Source organism: Necator americanus, chromosome IV (genome assembly GCF_031761385.1).
Source record: "Necator americanus strain Aroian chromosome IV, whole genome shotgun sequence".
Lineage (NCBI taxonomy): Eukaryota > Metazoa > Nematoda > Chromadorea > Rhabditida > Ancylostomatidae > Necator > Necator americanus.
The window spans coordinates 22,260,539-22,283,618 of record NC_087374.1 but is presented as its reverse complement, the minus strand read 5'-3'; the positions used below and the strand labels follow the sequence as shown (position 1 = coordinate 22,283,618).

At 42.2% G+C, this 23,080-nt stretch overlaps 3 protein-coding genes across 5 annotated transcripts; 1 reads left to right on the top strand and 2 right to left on the bottom strand.

The window, feature by feature from the left end:
• Positions 1–3,263: 3,263 nt before the first annotated feature.
• Positions 3,264–9,857, bottom strand: RB195_002337 (uncharacterized protein; the record flags this gene model as incomplete). 3 transcript variants are annotated; one of them, XM_064199558.1, is made up of 14 exons in its annotated part: positions 3,264–3,395; positions 4,202–4,237; positions 4,686–4,745; positions 5,018–5,131; positions 5,198–5,269; positions 5,380–5,523; positions 5,600–5,763; positions 5,987–6,140; positions 6,191–6,352; positions 8,056–8,175; positions 8,232–8,330; positions 9,651–9,664; positions 9,722–9,758; positions 9,813–9,857. In XM_064199558.1, the coding sequence occupies 14 exons, from the start codon at positions 9,855–9,857 to the stop codon at positions 3,264–3,266; spliced, it is 1,353 nt and encodes a 450-aa protein (XP_064055438.1). The 3 variants fall into 3 exon arrangements, with proteins under 3 accessions (XP_064055438.1, XP_064055439.1, XP_064055437.1); XM_064199557.1 differs by lacking the exon at positions 4,202–4,237; XM_064199556.1 differs by lacking the exon at positions 4,202–4,237 and having other exon boundaries at positions 9,651–9,758.
• Positions 9,858–12,628: 2,771 nt separating this feature from the next.
• On the bottom strand, positions 12,629–13,063 carry RB195_002336 (uncharacterized protein; the record flags this gene model as incomplete). The annotated part of the gene is made up of 1 exon (XM_064199555.1): positions 12,629–13,063. One exon carries the CDS (start codon positions 13,061–13,063, stop codon positions 12,629–12,631), a length of 435 nt encoding a protein of 144 aa, XP_064055436.1.
• Positions 13,064–21,955: 8,892 nt separating this feature from the next.
• RB195_002335 (uncharacterized protein) lies at positions 21,956–22,363 on the top strand (the record flags this gene model as incomplete). Its single annotated transcript, XM_064199554.1, has 1 exon — positions 21,956–22,363. One exon carries the CDS (start codon positions 21,956–21,958, stop codon positions 22,361–22,363), a length of 408 nt encoding a protein of 135 aa, XP_064055435.1.
• Between the last annotated feature and the right edge of the window lie 717 nt (positions 22,364–23,080).

The following is a 23,080-nucleotide window of genomic DNA, read 5'->3' as shown; positions in this document are numbered from 1 at the left end:
CTGATACCGTCATAATCGCTACAGTAGCCTGATTGCTCCTCTTGTGCTATGTCTTCAAGACGCCCCGCCCACTCCGCCCTCCCCTCCCATTTCGCCGCGTCTACCGCTATTACGACGATTTTTTTTTCGCCACGCCCACAGCTTTTATAATGCGCTTTTAAAATCGAACAAAAAGGAAAGTACCTGGTATTAGATGTTGTTCGAACGTCTACATAAAGTGTGCTTGTAAGTTAATATAAAAGAAGGAAAGAATGAAATAGGTTTGTATAAGTGACATGCCATTTAGAAATGCGAGTGAAAAAGGAATTATCCTGTCTCGACTTGTTAGGTGAAAAACACTCATCCATCTCTGGGAGTGCAAGAGATGTTTCAAAAAATGTCCCACTGATCGGTGTTATGCTATCTTCTTTACCTTTTTTCCCTTTCTAAGGATTTCTTTTTGTTTATCTAACTGGGTAAAACTGGCATCCAACGATTAACGAGGCGCGAATAATGTCTCGCAGACATACACTGTACCTAAAGGTATATCTCGAAAATACAAAGCTCTCTGTTCGCCACTAACACACCTAACCTCTCGTATTGATTTTATGTAGAGAATAGATAAAAATGAAGCGATAAAACGGTGTTGAAAGAAGTTTGAAGAACCATACAAAGTTCTATTATATAAAACTGTATAAAACGTACAAGCAAATATTGAAGTACTTGACAGACGCTCGATATAAACATTATATCCAAGTAAAATTTTGAAAAGGTAAAATGTAGAAAGAAGTTTGAGGAATGTATACAAAGTAATTAGCGCATAAATTTACTGTTATTATAGGTGCTGCAGTTGAGGTTGAACACGAATTCGCTGAATGACATCGTGACAAACACATACTTATGCACTACTAGTTTATATGAAAACTTGGGGCATGAAATGTGTTAAATTATGAGATCTTTGAAAATATATGCATGTTATTCTTTTTCCTGGAGCATCTTTTTGAGATAATTTTTACTTATGTAAAGTTACATTGGATAGAAGGATCCAATTCTTCTCTTTTATTCCCAATAATATGCGCTTGGTTTACTAAATCCGTACATCAGAATTCGCTGCGGCAATTGGTTTTTCACTCCCATTCCTTCAAAAAACCGCTTCATCGCGATGCGAACGTCGCGCGCGGCGTTGATCAGAGAGCAATAGGGAGGCGGGGTGTAGGTGATCTCAGACGGTCGTGGAGGATGCCTAGCTGGTGGAGCGGCAGCCGTAATTACGCGGAGGAGCGCGGTGCTGAAGGGAGGACATGAGCGGTCAGCCGGTTTTCACGGGTACCTTTTGTCCCGCACCCCAAGGATGAGTGCTCTCCGGAACCCAAATGCAACAACAAAAGCATCGAAAAGGGGAATGGAGAAAATGATCCACGACTTCTACCCTGACCTCTTCGTCAGCCATGTCCACTTGCCTCCTCATTGAGGGATTTGAGGGAAGACGGGTATGTCATTCCAGAGGTTTTCCCGTCCGAGGTACGACATGGTACCATATCGGTAAGAAACCGTACGGCTTTCGGTCCCGACAGGAGAATATTTAAACATCTGAAGAATCTTTCGCTAGTTCTTATCAACACTCCAACTCTCTTCACCCAATACCTGTCGGAATGCAAGATCCCTAAACAGTTTGAAGGCTAGTGAGACCGTTTTGTTGGATAAGAAGGGAGATCCACATGACATCGGCAACTATCACCCAACCTGCTTAGTATCTGTCATCTACAAGCTCTTCGCAAGAGTGATCTTTAACAGGATTGAAAAGTGTTAGATGAAGGACAGACATTCAAAGAAGCAGAGTTTCGAAAAGGATTCTGCATGATTAAACACATTCACACTGCTTCGAAACTCATCGAGGTATCGCGTGAGTACAAAAATGCCGCTATGTCTCACCTTTATCGAGTTAAAGAAGGCCTTTGACTCAGTTGAGACAGAAGCGGTCATGGAGGCCATGGACAACCAGGGTGTCCTTGCTCAGTACGGGCACCCTCGAGAACGCAATGCGAAAACTAGAGTGGGATGAGATGGGAGTAAAGGTTGACGGTCGGCAGCTACACTATTAATGCTTTGCTGATGACATCGTACTGATAACATCTGCGTCAGCCGAGCGGCATGAATGCTGACCGAATTCGACGAAACATGTGGGTGCACCGGTCTTTAGCTGGATCTGCAAAACACGATGTTCGTGCGTAACAGAAGGGTCTCGGATGCCACATTCACACTCAACGGAACGAACATATTCAAGTGCACCAGCTACGTTTATCTAGGTCGGCAAATAAACACGAAGAATGACCCGACCCCGAGCTGAGAATGAGGAAACGAGTGGCTTGAGGAGCATTGCCAGCAGGATGAAAATGCGGTGGGCGTCAATGAACGCTCAATAGAAAAAATGATGCTAGGAGTATTCCGCTTCACGCTAGTGAGGGATGGAATTCGAAGTCTTGCCCTACGTCAGCGATTGAAGATCAGAGACGCCGCACCATTTGCCAAGTACAGCTAAATAAGGTGGGCTGGGCAAGTTATGCGCTTCAACGTCAACTGTTGGACCACAGCCGTGAGCGACCGCGCTCTACACCACATTAAGCGCACTACAGGAAGACCGCCTACACAATGGTCAGATTTCTTCACTAATTCTTTGGAAGAAAAACTCGATGGTCACCGTGTCTCACAAAGAAGGAGAAACCATTGGGTGACTCTGGCACGCGGTCGGAACAGATGGAAGGCAGATGGATTACTGGCGGTAACTGTTCGAAATACAACGTGAATCAAGGTGATTAGGGTGATCAAGTAGCTTCACCTACATGTCCTCGAAGGCTAATGCTCAGGCTTCAAGGCCCCAAGTGACTCAGCTGTTCACTTCCAAAGTTGGCCTGCCGATCGATAAACTATCGCGTTCTCGATTCTTCGTTCTCCTCTTGCTTTTTTAATGGGAAAACCATTTGTCACTTAAGAACGGTTTTTATTGATGTTCTTACGCCTTTGTGCCACTGCTATTACCGTACAAGTTTTGTTCGATTCTGTTCCCCACAACTACATTTTACGTCACTGTTGTTTCTTGTTGACTGGCTTATGCTTCTGTAACAACGGTATAGAAGCAATAAAGAAGGTTGATATATAATAAATAAGAATATTCTGCAACAAAGAAATTTAAAAAATTTAATCATCTTAGAGAAGGATCCAAACTGGATCGTAGAATTTCTATGCAAATGTAATAGATAACACATAAGAAACATTTGTCTTCAGTACTAGTCTTTCTTTTTCTTTTTTTTCCGCTGCGGTGTTTTTGGAAGTGGTTCTTTGAAATTTGGAAGGTGCTGAAGCTCTATGTCCTTTGTAACAAGAGCGTCGGCATTTTGACGTATCGTTGCCGTAGCCATCTGAAAACCAAGTATTCTGGAAATATATAGAAACACATATAATTGGCGCCGAATGTCTTCAACTTCTGCTCAACGCACTCATGCACTCTTTCTTTCTTCTTCAAGGCAACATGCCACTAATCTGACGTGGTGAGAGAATCCTCGGGAAAATCTAGAGTTAGGGTTGTTGATTACGGGAATAGGGGTGGTTCTGCTCATCTCTCTCTCTGATCGTCGTGAGCAACGGCGTGGAAGACGACGTTTTTTGAGACAATTTCAGTTCCAACGCACCATCCTTCTGCAGGCGCTGCATCCAGGCGCGATCGATCGAAGATCAGTGATGTCTTCCCACTGGCCAATTCGAGTAAAACTAATCAATAGGCTGCTTAGGGAAACGGAACATGTGCATAGAGAAGCGTTCTAACGTACCTCGCAATAACAGGCAAAGTAGTTCCCACCCCGCTTCATACGACGATCAGGAAGAGATGAGCGGAACTACTCTTGATCCTGCCATCTGCAACCCCGTCTCTAGCTTTTGGCGTGGATTCCTCCACTACGTCAGATTTGTGGTATGCTGCCTTGAAACACGCTCTCTCTTCCCTCTATCTACCTCAATTGAACCAGTTTAAAGCCAGTTTTGCTCAAATCACGTCGCCCAGTTGAACACATTCGGGACCGACTACAGAACCTCGTTAATTATAAATATATTTTGCAGAACATGCTTCTTGTTGTTGGATCATCGAGGTGTTTGGTGTTTCCACGAAGGCATACGAAAGTTAGGATTGTTACAGCAAAATACCACACAAGAAAAAAAACAATCGAGCCACCCGGCTGTATAGAATGGATTTCTTCATAAGTGCTCTCTAAAGTGAAATTAAATCATAAAGAGCTATCTAGCTCCTATTATTTCCCCTTGTACATCCAAACTCTTCAAATCTACAAATCTTCCCTGACAAGTTTAGTTAATTTGAGGACGTATGTGGTCGATAATGGTATCTATGGTTCGTATTTGATGAATCAGTTACTGGTCATGAGCTTTCTCCAGCAGCTTCTCTGAAGACCAGCCTCTTTTTCATTTGAATTCTAGTGCAGAGGATTTTTTCTGTTTGTATCCTTGGTATGTGAAAATTTTCAAAGGAATTCTTTCCCGTGTTTGTGATTTCGTTGTAATATTTGGACGCACATGTGGTCTACAACACCAGTCATAACCGTTTCAGTAGTTGTTAAAACAGTCGAATTCACTATAACTACTACCATGAGAGAATCCACGAAATCATGAGTTTAATTTAACTGTTAATGCAATCAACTTACATCCCCTGCATTGAAAATCTGCAGTTCCATTCCTGTGTAGACTTGCATCCACAGCATTATCTTAATGCGAATTTATTTAAACGCTAACATTGTGTGAACAAGTTTGGAGGGAAGAAGAAATTCTCCACTGTCCCATAATAAGTTAATATAACTGGGTTAGTCTTGTGCCATTTGAATGACTAGGGCCTTACCAATAGGAAAACAATGTCACGCTTACCGACTTGAGGAGGGGCATTCGTATTTTACGGCTTTTCCTCTCTAGCATCAAGGATTTTTCAGCAGTACTTTTTTTCAGAAGCTTTCAGGAACAATATTGGTACAGCGGTTCATACCTGGTGCATTGATGATCTTGAATCCACATCTCTAGCCCACATTTTATCCCTAACCACTTCCGATAATTTTTTTGGAGTATTTCCAGTGAAGTCGTTTACGTTTCCGTCAATAATCTGAAAACACAATTTGTTTTGCACAATACTTTCAGTCTTTGCAAAAAAAAAGAACTTAATCCTAACAAGTGGTTTTGCATCCCAATTAGAGAGACCTTCATACGGTTCTTTTGCAGAAAAGATTTCGTAGATTAGAATCTGAAAACGAAGTTTTTGTTGCTTGAAAAACTGGCCTACATATTTCTCGTCTACTTATTATCTGCAAACAATATCAAGTCGTAGTCGCCAGTGATAAAATGAACACATACTCCGTAGCCGTACACGTCCGACTTCTGGCTGTACTGAAAGGTCTCAATTGTTTCAGGCGCCATCCACCGGATTGCCAATCGTCTTGCTGTCTTCATGGAGTAAACAGTAGCTTTCTTAGACATCGAAAAACCGATTAGTTTCACCTAGATAATGATGTACGGGGAACTGCTTACAAATATATTATTATCTCGGGAGTATTATGAGAATTGAATTACTTACAAATTGTTTATCATAGAGACAGTTCTTAGCTGCGATATCACGATGTAGAATTGTATTCTTGTGAAGGTATTCCAGTCCCCAACCAGCACATGATACCATCATTAACAAATCATCACGTTTTATATTTCTTTTATTGTTTCTGAGATAAATGCTTAGTGGACCACCTAAAAATAATTGAAGTGGCTTGTAATAAAAAGTAAAGCAATTGTAGAGTGAGCGAAATCAGGCCGAAAATTACATTTTGCGGCTTTTGTGAGGTGTAGTCATTTATGTTCAAAAATTTGTTATAGTGCTCTGGTTGCATAGTTGGCTTTAAAAAGTCATAGATCTGTTTACATACTGACGTAAAACAATCGCTTTTGTAATCCCAAAATGATGTTCACGTACCAGAAACATATTCGAAGAGGAAGCAATGAGGTTGGGCCAGTAGACAGACGCCATAGTACTGGATAATGCAGGGATGATTTAACTCTCGTAATAATCGACATTCACGCATGAGTTCACATATCTTTTCCCTAGCCTCCAAAGATCTTCCGAATACCTGGAAGAGTGGTTTCCGTTAATGCCTGACGAGAATGTAGTAGTTCTTACCGTCTTAATTGCAACCGTTAAAGTTGGCAGATCCATTCGTGTCACTTTTCCTTTCCGAACTTCTCCGCAACCGAATTTCGCTACAACATTCTCTAGTGTTACATCCTCGGGTTGGAATTCCCATGAAGCAAAATATATGGCTTGTTTTAATCGTACTTGCTGCTACAATGTAATGATTAGCGGAGAATCTTCGAGGATTTAAATCTTTCTAAATATGAGTATACGCGATTACATTAATGGGGGACGGGTGTTGCGCAGTCGTTAAAAGGTTCCGTTGTTTCTGTATGATCGATCGGAGGTTCGAATCCTCTCTGTTGTCAACCAAGCCCTTCATCCCTCCGGGTTCAATAAATTGGTACCACACTCGTATGGGAGGATAAAAACAGTGAATTGACTCATCGGCTAGGTTCCACAAGTCACTGTTTAGGCTAGTTACACGGTCGTAAACTTCAAAAGATTCTGAATTGAAATGAACGTTTTGGCGCAAACCAAGCGGATGGTTTAACGCCAGACACACAGTTATATTATGTTCTAATGCTATCTTTGTTGTAATTGTCAATCAGTACAATCAGTTCTATTTATCCTCACTAGTGAATGATGAGATAAACATAGCACTACACTTTTACCTGAAGCACCCACTTGGTGGCGGTCTCTGTTGATTTGGTTTTAGTGAAACTGCATGTGGCGAATAATTCGTTAATTTGGATATAACTGTGTGCGTTGCGATCTGCGCTGCAATAGGCTGGCTTCCAGTCCAAGGTGGAGATAAGCGCGTGCGCTGCCGCGTGCGAAAGTGCTTACGATATGTCCGTAGGACTCAGACACGCGACCATGAATGACAACATGGAGAACGCAGATTTTTGGCTGGACAGCGGTACGACCTCACCAAGGAAGCAACAGGTGTACACAGGAGTACCTTAGCACATAACATAACGGTGGAAATTTGACAAGTCAGTATTAATAACGACCTTTAGTTTCAATGCCTTTTATAATGCATCAGTCTGAACGTCCTGCTAAAGCCGGACTTCATACTTTCTATAGTGTTCGCTTCGCTTCCCTTCATTGATCAGTGAAAATTAATAGTAGTGGCATTTTCTGTTAAATTAGAATTGTGTTTTTCAAACAACGCTTTCTTTCTCTTTTTTAAATGACAAATAAAGGCGAAAGTATTTGTAGTTTTCTTTCTAAGCGGGTCAGTTCTACATTTGGAAAACATTAAAACTTTAGTTCCAAAAACTCCTTCAATACTAATATAATATGGACACGAATTGAGAGCATTTCTCGATGTATGTGTTTTCCTCCTGTTTTCCCGCAACAGTTGTCACGGAATGATGTTTTAGAATGACGGGAACAACATTATCGTAGTGATGAAGATAACGTTCCATGTATTCAGATCATGTAAACTGTTGGCCACTACTTAAGCAGCTGTTTGTATTGGTGCTTCCACTTTTGAAAAAGGACTGTTACCAACCTGAGGCAAACGTGCACGGATATAGACATGTGGAGTCATAGAGGTGAAATGCAGCGCGGACAGTGGCCGCCGCTACGAAACGGTTGTAACACCATCCACCTTTCGCGGCATGCATACGAAATTATTGCGCACCAATCGACGCCGTAGGACCCATCCCACCCCATTTAAATTTAAAGCTATCTGACACCGGCGCATCAATCCAACGCCATGCGGACCCGTCGCAACCTCTTTTTAGAATTTCGCCACACACACACACAAACAAACACACACATGTATATATATATATATATACACGGACTAAACTCTTTATTATATATCATGATGATTGTAAGCATTAGATGCCGCTTTTTGAACAAAAGAATGAAGCAATGGAGAAATATCCAATGGAACTCACAGATTTGAAAATCATAGTGTGCTTTAAGTAGTACGAAATAAGCTCAGGAACTGAGTTAAATCCAGGATTGCTTACGGCAAAGTACTTCTTTTTGGCATATTGGATAATAATGTGTATTATCTGAACTAATCTGTTTTAGAATTATTTTTGCTGAGATTTTAGGGGAATTTTCCAACAGAATCTTCTCTATTTTCGGTAGGTTCTCCTTTGTAGCGTGATTTAGGATCATGCAAGACTGATAGGACCATTTCGAGTTTTGTTCCTTGGGTGTCTGCCTGCAGTATCCAATCATTCCTTCAGGCTGGAGTAATTGTAATGCTGGAGATAAATAGCTGGCTTTTTTGACATTCATTTCTTCACCATATCTAACTCTAGATTTTTGTTTTCTACCCTTTCGCGACACTGCTGAAAACGACAGATGACGACAGAGTGCGATCTGACATCTGAATAACCTTATAATAGTCTAGCAGTTCTCATTAACGTCTTGAGAAAGTACTTAAGGTTCCTATCCAGTGAAATTCTCTCTCGCCTTGAGTGATAACAGAGAATGGCCGCACATATGGTTCATCAATTTTCTAATAATAATTTTTTTTGCTTCATTTTGCGGCTCGGGCTCTTCTTAACTCGCGTCAACACAGATGACTGACTAGCTATGAACCAGCGGTTAACACTTCCTTTACGTGATAAATGTCTCTACTAGTCAGCTGCCTCTTCTCACTGCGTACTTTCAATACCATTCTGAACGGCCGGCTAAAGCCCGACATCAGAATTTCTGTGGTCTTCGGTTTGCTCGCCTTGACTAATCAATGAATATTAATAGTACTAGCATTTTCTGTAAAATTACAATTATGTGTTCCTAACAATGCTTTCTTTTCTTTTTTTATGGAATAAATTCAGGCGAAAATTCCAAAGTATTCTTTCTGAACCCGTCAATCCTACATTTAGAGAACATCCAAATTTTAGTTTCAATCTCTCCTTCGATACCATATAAAATGGACGGACAATTTGAAAACAGTACTTAAAGTATGGATTTTCCTCCTGTTTTCCCTCAACAGTTATCTCAGAATGATGTTCTCACGTAAAATGATGTGAACGACACCATCACACTGATAAAGATAACGTTCCACGTCAGATCACGTAAACTCTTATTGTAGGGTCAAAACGACATGAAGCACGCAGTTACGTACGCTGGCACCACCCATCGCTGCAGTTTGCGACGGCCCAGCTCGGACCCAACTGCTGCCTCCACCGCGCCGTTTCGAACGCGTACGCAAATGCACAGCAGCTCGTGATTCATGTGGTTTGGACCCGACTACAGCTACTATGTAAGCAGTACGTGTGTTTCATTCGTGTTTCCACTTACCAAGGAAGGCATGTTACTAACCTCGACCATGGATATGAAACGGTAGCGTTCTACCGCTTTACGATGCCGGCGCACCCAATATCCCAATTTTATAGCATTCTGACGTCGGCGAACCTACTCGACGCCAAGGGACCCGTCGCACCTCGTTTTTGAATTTCGTCACAGACACACATACGTGACAGAATAAGACCGTTATTATCCAGCATGATCATGATATTTTAAAGACCGGTACCTCACTGAGTCGTACTAGAAAGTCGCCATCTTTTTTAAGAAGTGACGCAACATCCTCCCGTGGTAACAAACCGTGAAAATATTCGTGTTTCGTCAGCGACATATCAAACTGCAAAGAGCGGTTACGGTAAGAGTGTGAATAGACGCAGACGAAGCCACTGACATTCTCTGCGGGAGGTACTTCGGCTAGTGCACGGTTTTCCTGCATCTCGAGTGCGGACGAGTAATTCGAGTATGAAAAACAATTGTAGAAATGACCTTAGTGTCCACTCTGCAGCTTTTATACGTTATTTCCGTAAACAACACGTATCTCCCAAACTTAACAATTGATTTTATTCTATGGATCCTTCTTCCATCCCTACTCCGTTTTGGATAGAGTATTGACCTACAGATAGTATTTATACCACTTCCGTTCGAAAACGAGGTATAGATGTTCGAAGTGTTAGATTCCTTCTAAACGTTGAATCCTTTATTAGGCAGATAGTAGACCAAATCCTTCACAAATAATCCCACTCCCTTGTCATAGTGTCAGTACACATTAGAGACGGCGCGAAAGATAAACTTTCTTCAGTAACAGTGAACAGCCACTTGCAATCACAGCACTTTCCACTCGAGCAGTAGTTGACTCAACATTTGTGTGAAATGACCGAAACGCTAACGGCAGAACACATAGAAGGTGTGACCAGTGAATGTAACAAAATTTCTCCGGGATTATGTTTGTGCCACTTATCAGAAATAAGGATATGCTCCGGGATTTTACGTAAGCGCCGATTTTGATCGCTAAATCATGTAAACGATTCGCAGCTATGTATGCTTGTGTTAACGCGAAGCGGAGGAGTGTTGAAGTAAATAGTGGGATGTACTGCCCTATATGTATGTATCTATGTATCTATTAAGACGATACAGTGAAAAAATGATAGCGAAAACCTCAAACTTAAATGGGAGGCGTTTTTCTGGAAAGCATAGAAACTAGTGCAGGCGCTTAACACGTATTCCCAGAGGAACGTGTAGCTGAGGAATTCTCCTCACGTTTTTCTCGCAGTCACAAAGCTTATCCTACAGATTTCGGTCTATGAGAAATGCTTATTAGTTAAACCTAGTCTAAGAAAAAGAAATTTTGTTTCAGTTTATCAACTTCAACTCCAGATTACCGCTCGGCAGCCTGTTTTTTCTTTGATGTGTTAGTTTGCTAGTATTTTGCTGATTCCCAAAAGGGACTCGAGTTGGTTCTGGTTTAGACCTGCCTGTTCTTCTTCTACTTTATTAGATTTTTTTTTCCAAATTTATCATTACTAATTTGGTAGCATTATAATTTATAACCTTCGAAAACTGTTTTGCATCTATTTTGTTTCGTCATTCTTTTCGTAATACGAAAAGAAATAAATGCCGAATATTTTACGAAATGGCAGGGACAGTACAAAAAAAACTGACACACCACTCCAGAGAACAACAAATTATCATTCCCCAAATTCAGGAACTTTTCTGATTGATCAGTTACCTTACCCTGATTATCTTGCTATATTTTTTCGAATTCGTTTATATTTTTTAATTTTTAAATTTTATGCTATTTGGTAATTTAGTGGTAGTAATTTTTTTTATTGGTAGGGGTGGTGTGGATTTTTTAAAAAATTTGTGTTTTACGAATTTTTTTTATGGCGTAAATGAGGCATCCGAGTTTCATCCGTTTCGCATCAACATCAACTTTTTCGGACTCAGCCGAGGACCGATACATCCACATGTTTGTCAGAATGAATTCAGTCAGAATTCATTTTGGCTGATGCTAGATTTTATCAGAACGATGTCATCAACCGATGGTGTAGCTGCTGACTATAAACATTCATTCCCATGTTATCCCATTCCAATTCTGTCATCACGTTCTCGAGAGTAGCCGCGAATGAATTAGGTGAAATTGTGTGATTCTGCCGGATCGCAACTGAGCCGAAGGCCTTCTTCAAATCGATGGAGGTAAGGGCAGCGGCTGTACTCTCGCGATACATCGATAAGTTTCAAAACAGTGCGAATGTATTAATGTGTATCCCCCTTCTTATACATCAGCACGGTCTTGCTAGTCTTCCACTATTTAGGAATCTTGCATTCCGACAGGTAACGTGTAAAAACCCTTGCCAGAGCGTTGACAAGTACTAGCGGAAGTTCTTCAGATGTTCTGATCTTATTGTCGGGACTTGGTACCGTACAATTTCTAACCTACATGATAGCATGTCGTACTTCAAACGGAAGAATCTCCGGAATGTCATGCCCATCTACACTCAGATGGCGGGGAGGTAAGCGGACACGGCTGTCAGAGAGATCAAAGAAGAAGTCGCACACGATTTTCTTTATTCCCCTTCCCGGTGCAATAATTGTTCATTTGGGTTCTGGAGAGCGCTCATCTCCGTTTTGCGAAGTCTCGACGGGCATTGCAAATTTTCTTTATCGTCTCGGCAGCTTCAGTCAGTTCTCATTCTAAGGTCTCTCTGCAAAGCCTTGCGAATTCGAACGTGAGTTCTTGGTTGCCAGAGGCTTGTGCTGCTCCACGCTGGCGTATCATTTCAAGAGTATCTGGAGAAAGTTGTCTCCTGGTGGTTTTCATACCCTCAGCCTCCCTCGTGCGGACGTGAAAGTGTGCAGCAAACCGATCGTATCCCTCGGCCTTTTTGTCCGTTGTGGAATCTTACCAAAAGCCGGCTAGCGCAGCGGAGAGATTCTAGTTAATGATAGTTCTGAAGCATAATTTAGCGGCTTTCTTTTTTCTCAATGTGAAGGAAAATCTTCCCCGGAAGAGGCAGTAGCACGATCCCGTATAAAACTTTGACAGAACAGCGACCTCAGTCAGGAAAGACCTTCCTTCTACTAATGATGATGTGGCCATTTTTATTATGATACTCTCCATCGGGTGACCCACACATCCAGCACAGGAATTGTGAGCTCACACATTCGGTCTTAGTCGTTTCGATGAACTCTCAAAGCCTCACCCACTGTTCATCTATTGCTGGGCGTTGGTCCTGATGTGAAGTTTTTCAGGTGTTCTTTTAAGGCCAATTTTGACGTTGAAATCATCACAGTGATTTTGTAGAAGGTATGGTTTTCTCCACAGGACCTTTCTAGGTCTATATAAAAAGCTTCTACTTCTTCTTGTGTATAGTTTGATATTGGAGCGTAAGCGACGAAAATAGTCAAAGCCGGCATTGAACTACATCTTTTCATCCGCAGACGTCCGATTCGGGTCGTAAGTCGTTGGAAAGAGTTGATTTTCTTTGCTATACTCGTGTTGACGAGGACATCAACTTCACCAACTCCTTTACTGTCGCATGTTCCTAAGAACAGTTCTTCTCCAGCTCCGGCGGCGTTGAGAGGGTAGCATCGTCTCGCCTCGGTCAGTCTGATGACGTCGTACTCGATCTTTTCGGATTGCATTATCGGATCTCCGACAGTCGTCTCCAGTATAAGCGTATAAGCGTTACAAGTAGAGGTCACCTACCTAGCCCTTTCCGTTTCAGTAACCTACGTGACTGCTGCAACCCCATCTTCCCTGCACTACCGTACCAGGCTTTCCGGAGTCAGGAGACTCTTTCTTATTACTGTGACATGCGTAAAAAATTTGAAACTCATGGGCAAGTTGTAATCTCTTTGTCCCACGGATTTGTAGGAGAACGTTGCTTCCTCCCAGAGTAGACAAGTGGAGGGTATTTCCTGGAGGCGAGTCCAAACCGCCTCCCTTACACCTCACTTGATTGCAGGTCTTTGACCGGACCGACGTGTGGGATAAAAGGATGTCGTGTGTCAGTCCTGGCACAGCAGATTTAGAGGATCCGTCCCCTGAATCAACCCGCGTCTCAGGGCAAGCACAAAGTCGCTTTTGATCTCCGATTAGCCCCCTATCCGCCACCTGGGAACGCACCATGTAGCTTCGCAACTGACCTGCTGTAGTCCCTCTACTGAGGGAGATCCGTGGAATTCACCGGTATCACTCATAAAACTTAACATCAACATTAGTTTTAGTAGTCGGTATTCCAAGTTTTATGTCAGCACATTTGTCACAATAACGAGGAAATGCCAAGTGCTCATAGCCACTGCCGGTCATGCTTCGCTTTTTTTTGCTCAGTGTTTGTCCTTGTGTATGCATGACGATCGAGTCCTCTATTCTCTGGCAAAAAAAAATCCGCTCAGTAATTCCCCACCTTATGCCCCCTTTTAAAGGTGCGCATACGTCAGTTTTTACATCCATTGTTCATTCATTCATATTGATTCATTGTCTTCCGTTCCTTTTCACTTCTCTTTGTTTTCCTTTCTCCTTTTAAACTGTTGGTTTTTAGAAAAATTCGATGTGTATGCGGAAATCTCCTTGGGGCTGAGTTGAATAACTTCTTTTAATACTCTTTCGTTGGAATAGGTTGTTTGGTTAGAATTAGAATTGCTTGGATTTCTCAGAGAATTTTTTTTTCACGAAAGGTTGGCAGTTTCGCTGAAATAGCTAAATTTCGTGGGTGTAGCATGCGTGTGGCAGCAGTTATCAGCTAAACAATGTTCATTTCGGCATTTTTGATTGTAGTATTGAAAATTGTTTGCCATTTTGTCCCCTGTAGTAGTTAAATGACACCTTTCTTAGCGCTTTGGTTGGATTTTATGGGACAGCAGAGTGATTTGCTGTTTTTGAGGGAAATATAGTGTTTTAAGACACTCACGAATAAGCCACTACCGAAATTCACGGAAGCTTAAACAAAAGGGATTTAAAGTCTTTGGAGGTCCTTCTTTACAGTGGTGTTCTTCTCAGAAAAGTAGTGTACACCTCGGTGGGAAGTTGAAAAGAGCAGCAGTTTTTATTTAGGAACTCAGAGGTGGAATGTAATTTCTGCATCATCTCCAACGTCTTTTACTAGTAGGCCTATGTGACCCTAATCAACGCATTTTTGAGCATCAAGGTTAGGGATGCGATTGGCATTAATTGTTTTTCCATGCAACAAGTAAGAGAGATCTTCGGAAAGAAAGAATTGCTCCGTTTCAGCCATCTCTTAAGGAACCTACCAGTACAGCTTCTCGACTTTGTCGATCTGGCGGCGACAGGTGCCATATATGTAAAAGACTAAGCAACACTGCGATAATCTGCTATCTTTCCCTCGCTCTCAGAGACGCCCCAGTTCTTTCACTTCCTCCTTAATCTCCCATGGGATCTCCCATTTTTTCTAAGGACTCGAGTTCAAGGCTAATCCCAATTTTTTTCAGCCAGACTGCAATAACCCTTTTTAAATTAGCCATTGTACTTAAGGAATTGTTAATATTAACCTTTACTCTTATTAACCCTTACTTCCCTGCTTGGGTCCCGAAGAAATTAAGAGAATGAATAATGAAAGCAACCAGTTCATAAGTATAGTGCGAGTCCTCGTTGGAGCAAATGCCAGTGTTCCTAATTTGTTCTTAACGAATCCCGCAAGCTCCAATTTGCAACAGGAAAAGATGTAGAAACATAATTGTTTCTTTTCAAGTAGTCGACGTCACAGCGAAAAGCAAGTTACTGCTCTGCCAGAGTTTTCAGGAACTGGCATCGACAATTATGTCAATCCCACTGATAAAAAAATGGCAATATTTCACCGGAATCGACCAGCTTTTTTTCAAGGATGATGCGAAATACTGCCTCAACGGCTGGTTTTCGCCGCTGCATACATAGAACATTTTTTTGTTTGTTCTTTTGCTGGAACATAAACAAAGTTTTGAAAAGGCAAGGGCTCGTTATTTTCGTAACGATTTCAAGACAGCTGACGCTAGATACGGTTTAATGTGGTGGATGCACCTTTTTGTTTTATAGTTGCGTTAAAGGCATCATCCCACGAATCTGGGGTGGTGAGGATTTCAGGTGGGTTATGCCTATACGGGGCCGTTGATCATGAAGAGGAGGATGATTCCGTTAAATTTCTTCGTGATTGCCGTAAAAAACGGCCCGGAAGATGTGGCGCGCGCACAAAGCTGGTGGCAATTGAAGTCGTTGTAGAAGATAGCGCCCCGGAACGTTCAAGGAAGCATCTTCCGGACCGTTTTCTACGGCAATTAGGAAGAAATGCACGGAATCACCCCCTACCTATAATCTATGACCCCGTATAGGCATAACCCACCTGAAACCCGCACCTAAAGAATTCTGACGTACCAAGCCGATCATCAAGTGAGTATTTTTATCTTGTAAGACAGATGTGGTACCAACTTATTGGCCTAGTAGGGATGAAAAACTTGGTCGGCACTGGGGTGGTTTCGAACCATCGACCGTGCGGTCCAACCAGACCTCTTGCCGGCTGCGCTTCACCCGCCCATAGCTGGATACAGTACGTCCAAAAGACATGAAGCACGGTGCAGCTGCGTAAACGGTTGCTTTCGAAGCGATGTAATGGAGCGTAGCGATTAGGATCGATCGAGGATCCTTGCTGGCACCACCTATCGCTACAGTTCGTGGTGGCCCCACCACGATTCTAACCGCAGTCTCCACCGAGCTGCTTCGGGCGCAGCCGCTTACTCAACCGCGTCGTGCTTCATTTCGTTTTGACCCTTCACTATGTCTGTTACTACATAGAATAGTTAGCGTAGTACGGCCAGTAAAACCTCTGTGAAGCTCACGGAGAGTACTTCTTTCTCTATTTAGTTAATTTTACAATGATTCAATCTACATAGCTGCGTTCCCTTTCATCCTCTGAAAAGTGTGAATTGGTGCAGAAATAGCCGCTTGCAGTCTCTAAGGTGAAGAGCTGCTCTTGAGAGTATCTGCAGAAAAAAAGGAAGGAAACGCTCAACTTGTGCCTCGTTTGCACACGTCTTTGTTTACCTACAACAATGCGAACACTGCAGATTGTCGCATATAACTGAATTCCGCATTTTTTTGTACATAATTAATCTCAGGGACAACTCACTCATTAGCATATGTAGTTGCTACCATACCACGTTTATTCATCAATAATCTATATTACCGGAATGGAATTTTAGAACTCGTAAAAGGCGGAGAGGACTTGCCTTTGAATATGTAATGGAAAGAGTAAAAGGATCTAGTCTATTTTTTAGAGCAATTATTTGTAGCAGATTTATATATACTTATACTTATAGAAAAATAAAAAGGTGGAGCCGCAGGAACCGCAACTCCTGCTGATTCGCAAATCACTCCAATAATTCACTGCACAAATTGAATTTTCATCACGTTTTTATAGAGAAGAGGTAGTAGACTCTCATGTGTTGCGACATCGCCTCAGAAGGCTGGCTAGTTACCTTTCTTACGCACGCATATCCTTTACAATTTCATAGCCACTTAATCATAAATTTGTGACCATTCGTCGATGCATTCAACATGAGTGTCTATCACAGGATTCTATCTTTCTACAATTTCCGGGGACGGAAGCTGGGTGGTTGAGACTCAACGAACAAATCAACACCGGATTTGAGGGCAGTGAAAGAAGTTTTCGCTTTACGGAGTGCTTCAGGGTCTGGAACAAGTGGTTGTCTGATGAGTCGAGCTCAGGTGAATGGAGGAACGCTTCCCAATCTACAGCCCCAAGTTGTCGGTGAGTGAGAGGAGACAACATGTGCACGGCACCAAGTCCACTGTTGAGTTGTTCTTCTAATCCCAGCTACCACTTTCTACTCCCAGGAAGTTATAACCCTCCCAGAAAAATTAAATACTTACGGTAACAGACACCGATGGTGAATACATCGACGGATGTATTTACCATGAGTGTGCGATTGAGAAGCTGTGGAGATATAAAGTGTTGTGCGTATGTAAAAAATATATAGCCAACGTAATGCATCGCGCCGTGTTCATTGTAAATAGTTGTCGATGTAAAATTAACGGTTCTCTCCCTTTTCTTCCATTTTCACCATTAGATAACTTGGACATGCCAGGAGCTCATTAGCATCCCTTGACAACTATCGTCACTCCATTTAAATTGTCGTTTTACTGAGAAAAGTTCTTTGGCGTGTAATGGCGCTTTTTTGTGGATTATACAACAAGGAATTTCTGCTATTGCGACCTATCAAACTTCGCCCATAACAAGATCAATTGTAGGATTGCATTTCTAACTTTTCGCTATTTATTATGTATATTTCTATATTTCATGTAATTACCCTTTCTCTTTTATTTTCTTTTTTAACGTATTCTGCTGAGTAGTACTACAATTATCTCTTCCTACCTTTATAATTTTTCTGTTTCTATTGTTTTTCACCACTTCTAATATTTTAATATTTCTGTCCTGTTCTTCCAAATTTTATAAATTTTCGTAACAAAGAAAGCGTCGATACTCAATCCACGCTCTATATCAAACGCCTTTCTGGTTTTCGGCGGTTACATCTGATGATGATAAAAGTGTACTTTTGCTGTTTATATAAGTGATTTCGCCAAAAAAAGCATCCATTATGGATATTACTCTTTCAATTCCTCATAAACTATCTCATTTGTCTTTTCTTTGATTTTTGATTTGATTTGATGTGAACTCGTTTGATGTCAATGTTTTATTGCTTTGTTTTTATGCATTATTGCCTCTCAAGTTTCAAACTTCCTAAGGGCAGCATTCCACGAGGAAAGGAAATGATGAGAGAATCCACGGGAAAAACTAGCCACGAGTTGTAGATGGCAGACCAGGAGTGGTTTCGCTCACCCCTCCCTAATCGTGCTAAAAAAAAACGGCGTGGGAAACGCTTTAGTTACTACGAGGAACACTAGAACGCTCCTCTATGTATACGTTCTGGTCCTCACAGCAGTCCTGGTCCTTTACACTGGTCTCGCTTGAACAGGCTGTCTAGGAGAACTCAGTGGCTTTGGACCGCTGCGCAGCTGGATGCGGCGCGTGTACGAGGGTGGCGGGTTGCAACTGAAACGGAGTCTCTCCATTTCTTTTACGACGATAAGGGAGAGGTGAACGGAACCACCCCGGATCCCGCAATTTAAAACCCTTTCTCTAGCCAGCAGTTTCCCTCAGATTCGTGGTATGCTTCAAACCTTTGCTCAAATTCTCGATCACTACAGTATTCCTTGAGACGTGGTACATTGTGCACTATTGGACGCACTTGATTACTTTTGGTTTTTTTCGACGGTTTTGGTAACTTTTCTATCATCTTTCTTTTATTCTCGTGTTCCTTACTCAAGTCTGTCCCACCGAAGCCTCCGAGTAAATGGTTCCTGCACAAGTTTTAGGGTATAAGCTAGCTGAAGTTTATATTCCATCACCGTTATCGCCGGTCCATACATTCCATTTGAGCCATTTTCGCTAATGTGAGAACTTTCTCTGAATATTTGTGGAGGTTGTATGAATGAGAGTTAAAGGCATAACCCCACGAGTCTGGGGTGCGGGTTTCAGGTGGGTTATGCCTATACGGGGTCGTAGATTGTGGGGAAGAGGGTGACTCTGCCCGTTTCTCCATGTATCGGTGGAAACGGACGACCCTGGAATGCTGTTTCTTATGGCGGCTTCCGTTACAATGCGCAACGTTTGCGCCCCGCCCAACCCCACCCCATTCGGACGGATGGGTTATCGACGAATCGCAGGCGGGGTGGGGCAAGGGTGGCGCGCTGCATTTGAGGACGTCGTAAGAAACTTCGTTCCGGGGTTTTCCGTCCTCATTGATGCGGGGGAAATGGAAAGAATCACCCTCTTCCCCACAATATAATACCCCGCATAGGCATAAAACATCTGAAATCCGTAACTACCCCAAATTCATGGGGTGATACCTTTGAACTAATAATTATTTTTGAACGCGCATGTACTGCTCTGCTTTGTGCCCCTCCTATAGTACCTTTGCAGTGCAGATCGCGTCACTGTCAGGTTTTTTTAATCATGAAGACGAGTATACAAGTACATTAAGACGGAATTCTCAAATTTGATTTCAAGAGGTATTGGTTTTTAACGAAAGTGGAGGATACAGCAAAAGGGTACGTTAGAGCTTATTTTTAGTGGTTGAACACGTAAAAAAGGATACAATTCAGCATATGATTTTTTATTTGTACTTTGCTAGGCAAAAGGCTGCTTACTTCTCGTCTCTGGTTGGTCTACGTGAATGCAAGAGACTACTCCCTTAAAGGTATGTTCAAGGACATTCCCAGTAGTGACGGTCGTGTGATTACGCAGTTGTAGTACAGAATACTGTCACCAGTTACGTTTGAAAGCCTAGCGACACACTCTTCCCTTTCTCAAAACTTTCTTATTCAATTGCTGAAGGCCTCGTTTGTACCGCAGAGGCGCGGGCGAGTTTAGCCACGTCTCTTCTTACCTTTTCTGTTACAAGCAAAGTTTATAGCCACTGTTTTGCTGGTCACACCTACGTGATATGAATAAACCTTCATGTAAGATGAGGAGAAAGTTCTAAGCGTAGATGGTTGTAGTAAAATGTAAGACGGACTAGATTAGACGGAGCAAACATTTTTCCGAACGCAACTCTCTTGTGGAAGCGGTTGATGAGGTTCCAGATAAAGGGACAGGAATGGTGGCGTTTGTGTCAGTTGTGGATTTGAAAAGCGAGGAATAGGTTAAAGATTATTTGGCTACGTAGAACAAAAACACCTCCAAAAACACAACGGTACGTTATGAATTTGAACCGCTCTATAAATAGGGCTCTTTGGTAGGCTTCGTCTGACTTTTAGAAGTTATGGTAAAGTAAACGTTAATTGACAGTACACATATATCCGCCGTTCTAGAAAAAGATTTACAGTGACTTCGAGTGCCTTCAGTGGGTTCGAAGGCTTCGCATGCAATTTAATAAATCGGATCATTTATTGGACGAAGCATGTTGTTAGGAAAACACTTATTTTACCATTCTGAGGCTCTCTTCGGCGCTATTTCTTCGCTAAGAGGCGTTTTTTAAACCCAGGCTACGACGAAAACACAAACTGTGAACAGATCAGCTACATGTAACTTTGGAACACTAACCCAAATTAAATCGTTTCAAAGAGCTGCTGGTTGAGGCATATCCTTCTCAGGTGTAAGGTTCTTGGAAAAAAACGCATACACGTATGTAGCCTCGATAATAGTTTATTGCTAAGAAGTTGCATTGTGGACGAGTCATTAAGTCTCTTAAGCATCAGAAAAACGTCGAAGCAGTCAAGTGTAATTGTATGTGTCATTTGAAAAAAAACTCGAGACAAATGAGCAGAACATTAATTGATGGGGGATGAGAAATGCTTAAAAGAAAAATTCATTTGTCCAAAAACACCTACACATTGGAACGAAGTTGTTACGCAAAACTGTAAAAAAGTTATCTACTGTGATCCTAAAGTTTGGAGAGGATGTGCCTTTTACGTCCGATTTGATGCTGTGGTTTCGTGGATTTGTGACGGCAGTGGCTTGGCAACTGCGACGAGCCGACGTCGGACAATCCAATTACTCTCAACCATATTCCTCTCTCGAAATTATTCATTACGAGGAAGATGATCGCAGTACAGAGCTTTTCACCCAAAACGTTTGAAAAATTGACTTAATTAAGGAGCAGTTAAATGTATGAAAATTAATCCAGAGCGCTGTCGACATCGCCAATTATCCTCTAGTGTTTCTGCTATACTCCTCAAGCGTCAGCTGAGTATGACTGACGTACTTAATTGTGATCATAATGATGATTATATTTAATTAAGGGCACTAATTTAATTAGATGCCCTTAACTGGACGCTTTTGCTACCGATAGCGGTTTCGTAAATAACGAAGCAGGAACTCTTTGGCTATTTCATACAACTAGCTGCAACAAACTGGAAAATGAAATAAGCTGTACTTGGCCAGACCCTAGAATTTCCTGATCAGGAAAAAATGAGGGAGAGCCTGGCTTCTTCAATACTAACAAAGCCAATTTTACCGCTAACAAACCCGTATTGAGCCGCTTCGGAACTTCCGCCATACAATTATAGCGCGACTCTAGCATGTGCTAACGTCGCGGAAAGTAGACCTTATGAACAGTTGCTCTGCCGAACGCTGGAAAAACTGCTTGACTTGCTAAAACCGCCATGGACTCTACGACAAATAGAAACTTGGTTGCGTACTTCATCAAAACAACTCCAGTGGATCTCAAATCTTGAATCTTGTACCGACTTACTGCACGCGTGTTCGTACTAGAAGTGCCGTGAACTTCCCGCTATTAGGGTCTGTCTACCTAGAAAAATGTTAGTAAAATGGAGAGCTTCGGAAGGATAAAAATCGGCGTAGCCTCTGTGCCAGCACTAGCGGCTACTCGCTGGGCGGACCAACAAACATATGAAGTCGGGCGTCATCGTGTTTACGGCAACCGCTGAGCAGTGTTGACGGTCAGTTCATCTAGTGATTAGTGATCTGTAGTCAATGCGTACTCGTCCTCATCGCTAGTGGCTCTATGGCATCGACATCGATCGGATATCGCACAGCAGCAGCAGCAGTAGCAGCCCCTGGCCTCATACACACACGCTCACATACACACTCACGGAATGAGGCGGAGATCGGACGAGACGAGCCGGGAAGGAGCAACGGGACGAGTACCCGACGCACAACGTCTCATTATCCTCACGCTCCTCGGCGTCGCACTTGCAAAATCCTACAGCTCGACGCGCTCGTGCCGTCAAGTGCGTTCTCGATTCGCATTTCCAGCAATGCATTCGCTTTTCTCGCTCGCTTATCTACTCACTGTCACGCCCATCACCCGTCGGCTCCGCCTTCATTTCCACTTCTGTTTCTAGCGGCGTCGACATCGTCGCTGCTGCCGTCGTCGGCGCGTGATGCTCTTGAATTCGTCCAATTTCCATAGTTGTTTATACATGCACAGCAGTAAGTCAGCCAGTAGCGATACTGCCGGCTCGTTTCGCTGATGTCGTGAGTAGTTTGATGAAACGAGGATTGCTTCACCGGATTTCCGCCCTTTAAGCCATCGTCCGTTAGAACCAGCGAGTTTGTCGTTCTCAGCCGTATACCGCTTTTGTGAATGAAGTACACTGGCAAAAAACCTCATTTGCTATTCGGCTGAGGTTTTTTGCGGGCGAAAGGCTTCCAATCGCTTGTTCTTAGAGTGAAGCTTGTTCTTACTTATTCAGTTCATTTGTCCAGAAATCTGAGATAGACAAGAGTTTTGCAGCTCGCACATATAGAAAAAAGAATGTGCAGAACAAACCTTAAATATTCATTTGAAACATTTGTTTTTCATTCCTCTCTTCATAACTTTTTCTCTTCTAACCAGCAAAATTTCTTTGATAACAGGTTTCTCCGCACTTTTTATTCTATTGCAATAATGCTACTGTGGGTGGATGGTGAATATTTTCTATAACCAATACTTTTGTGAAGTACTCTTGTAAGGTGCTTATTTGAAATAAAATTGCTGTCTTCCTTCTCCTCCTCAATTCGCTTTGTGTTCTCCACTGCTCGTTTTTTTAGCCAACCGTCAACAGCTTTTCTTAGTTTTTTAATTAAACTTCAACTGAAAAGGCTGAAACGACTAAACCCGTACAAGTAGAAACTATTAATAAGAAGT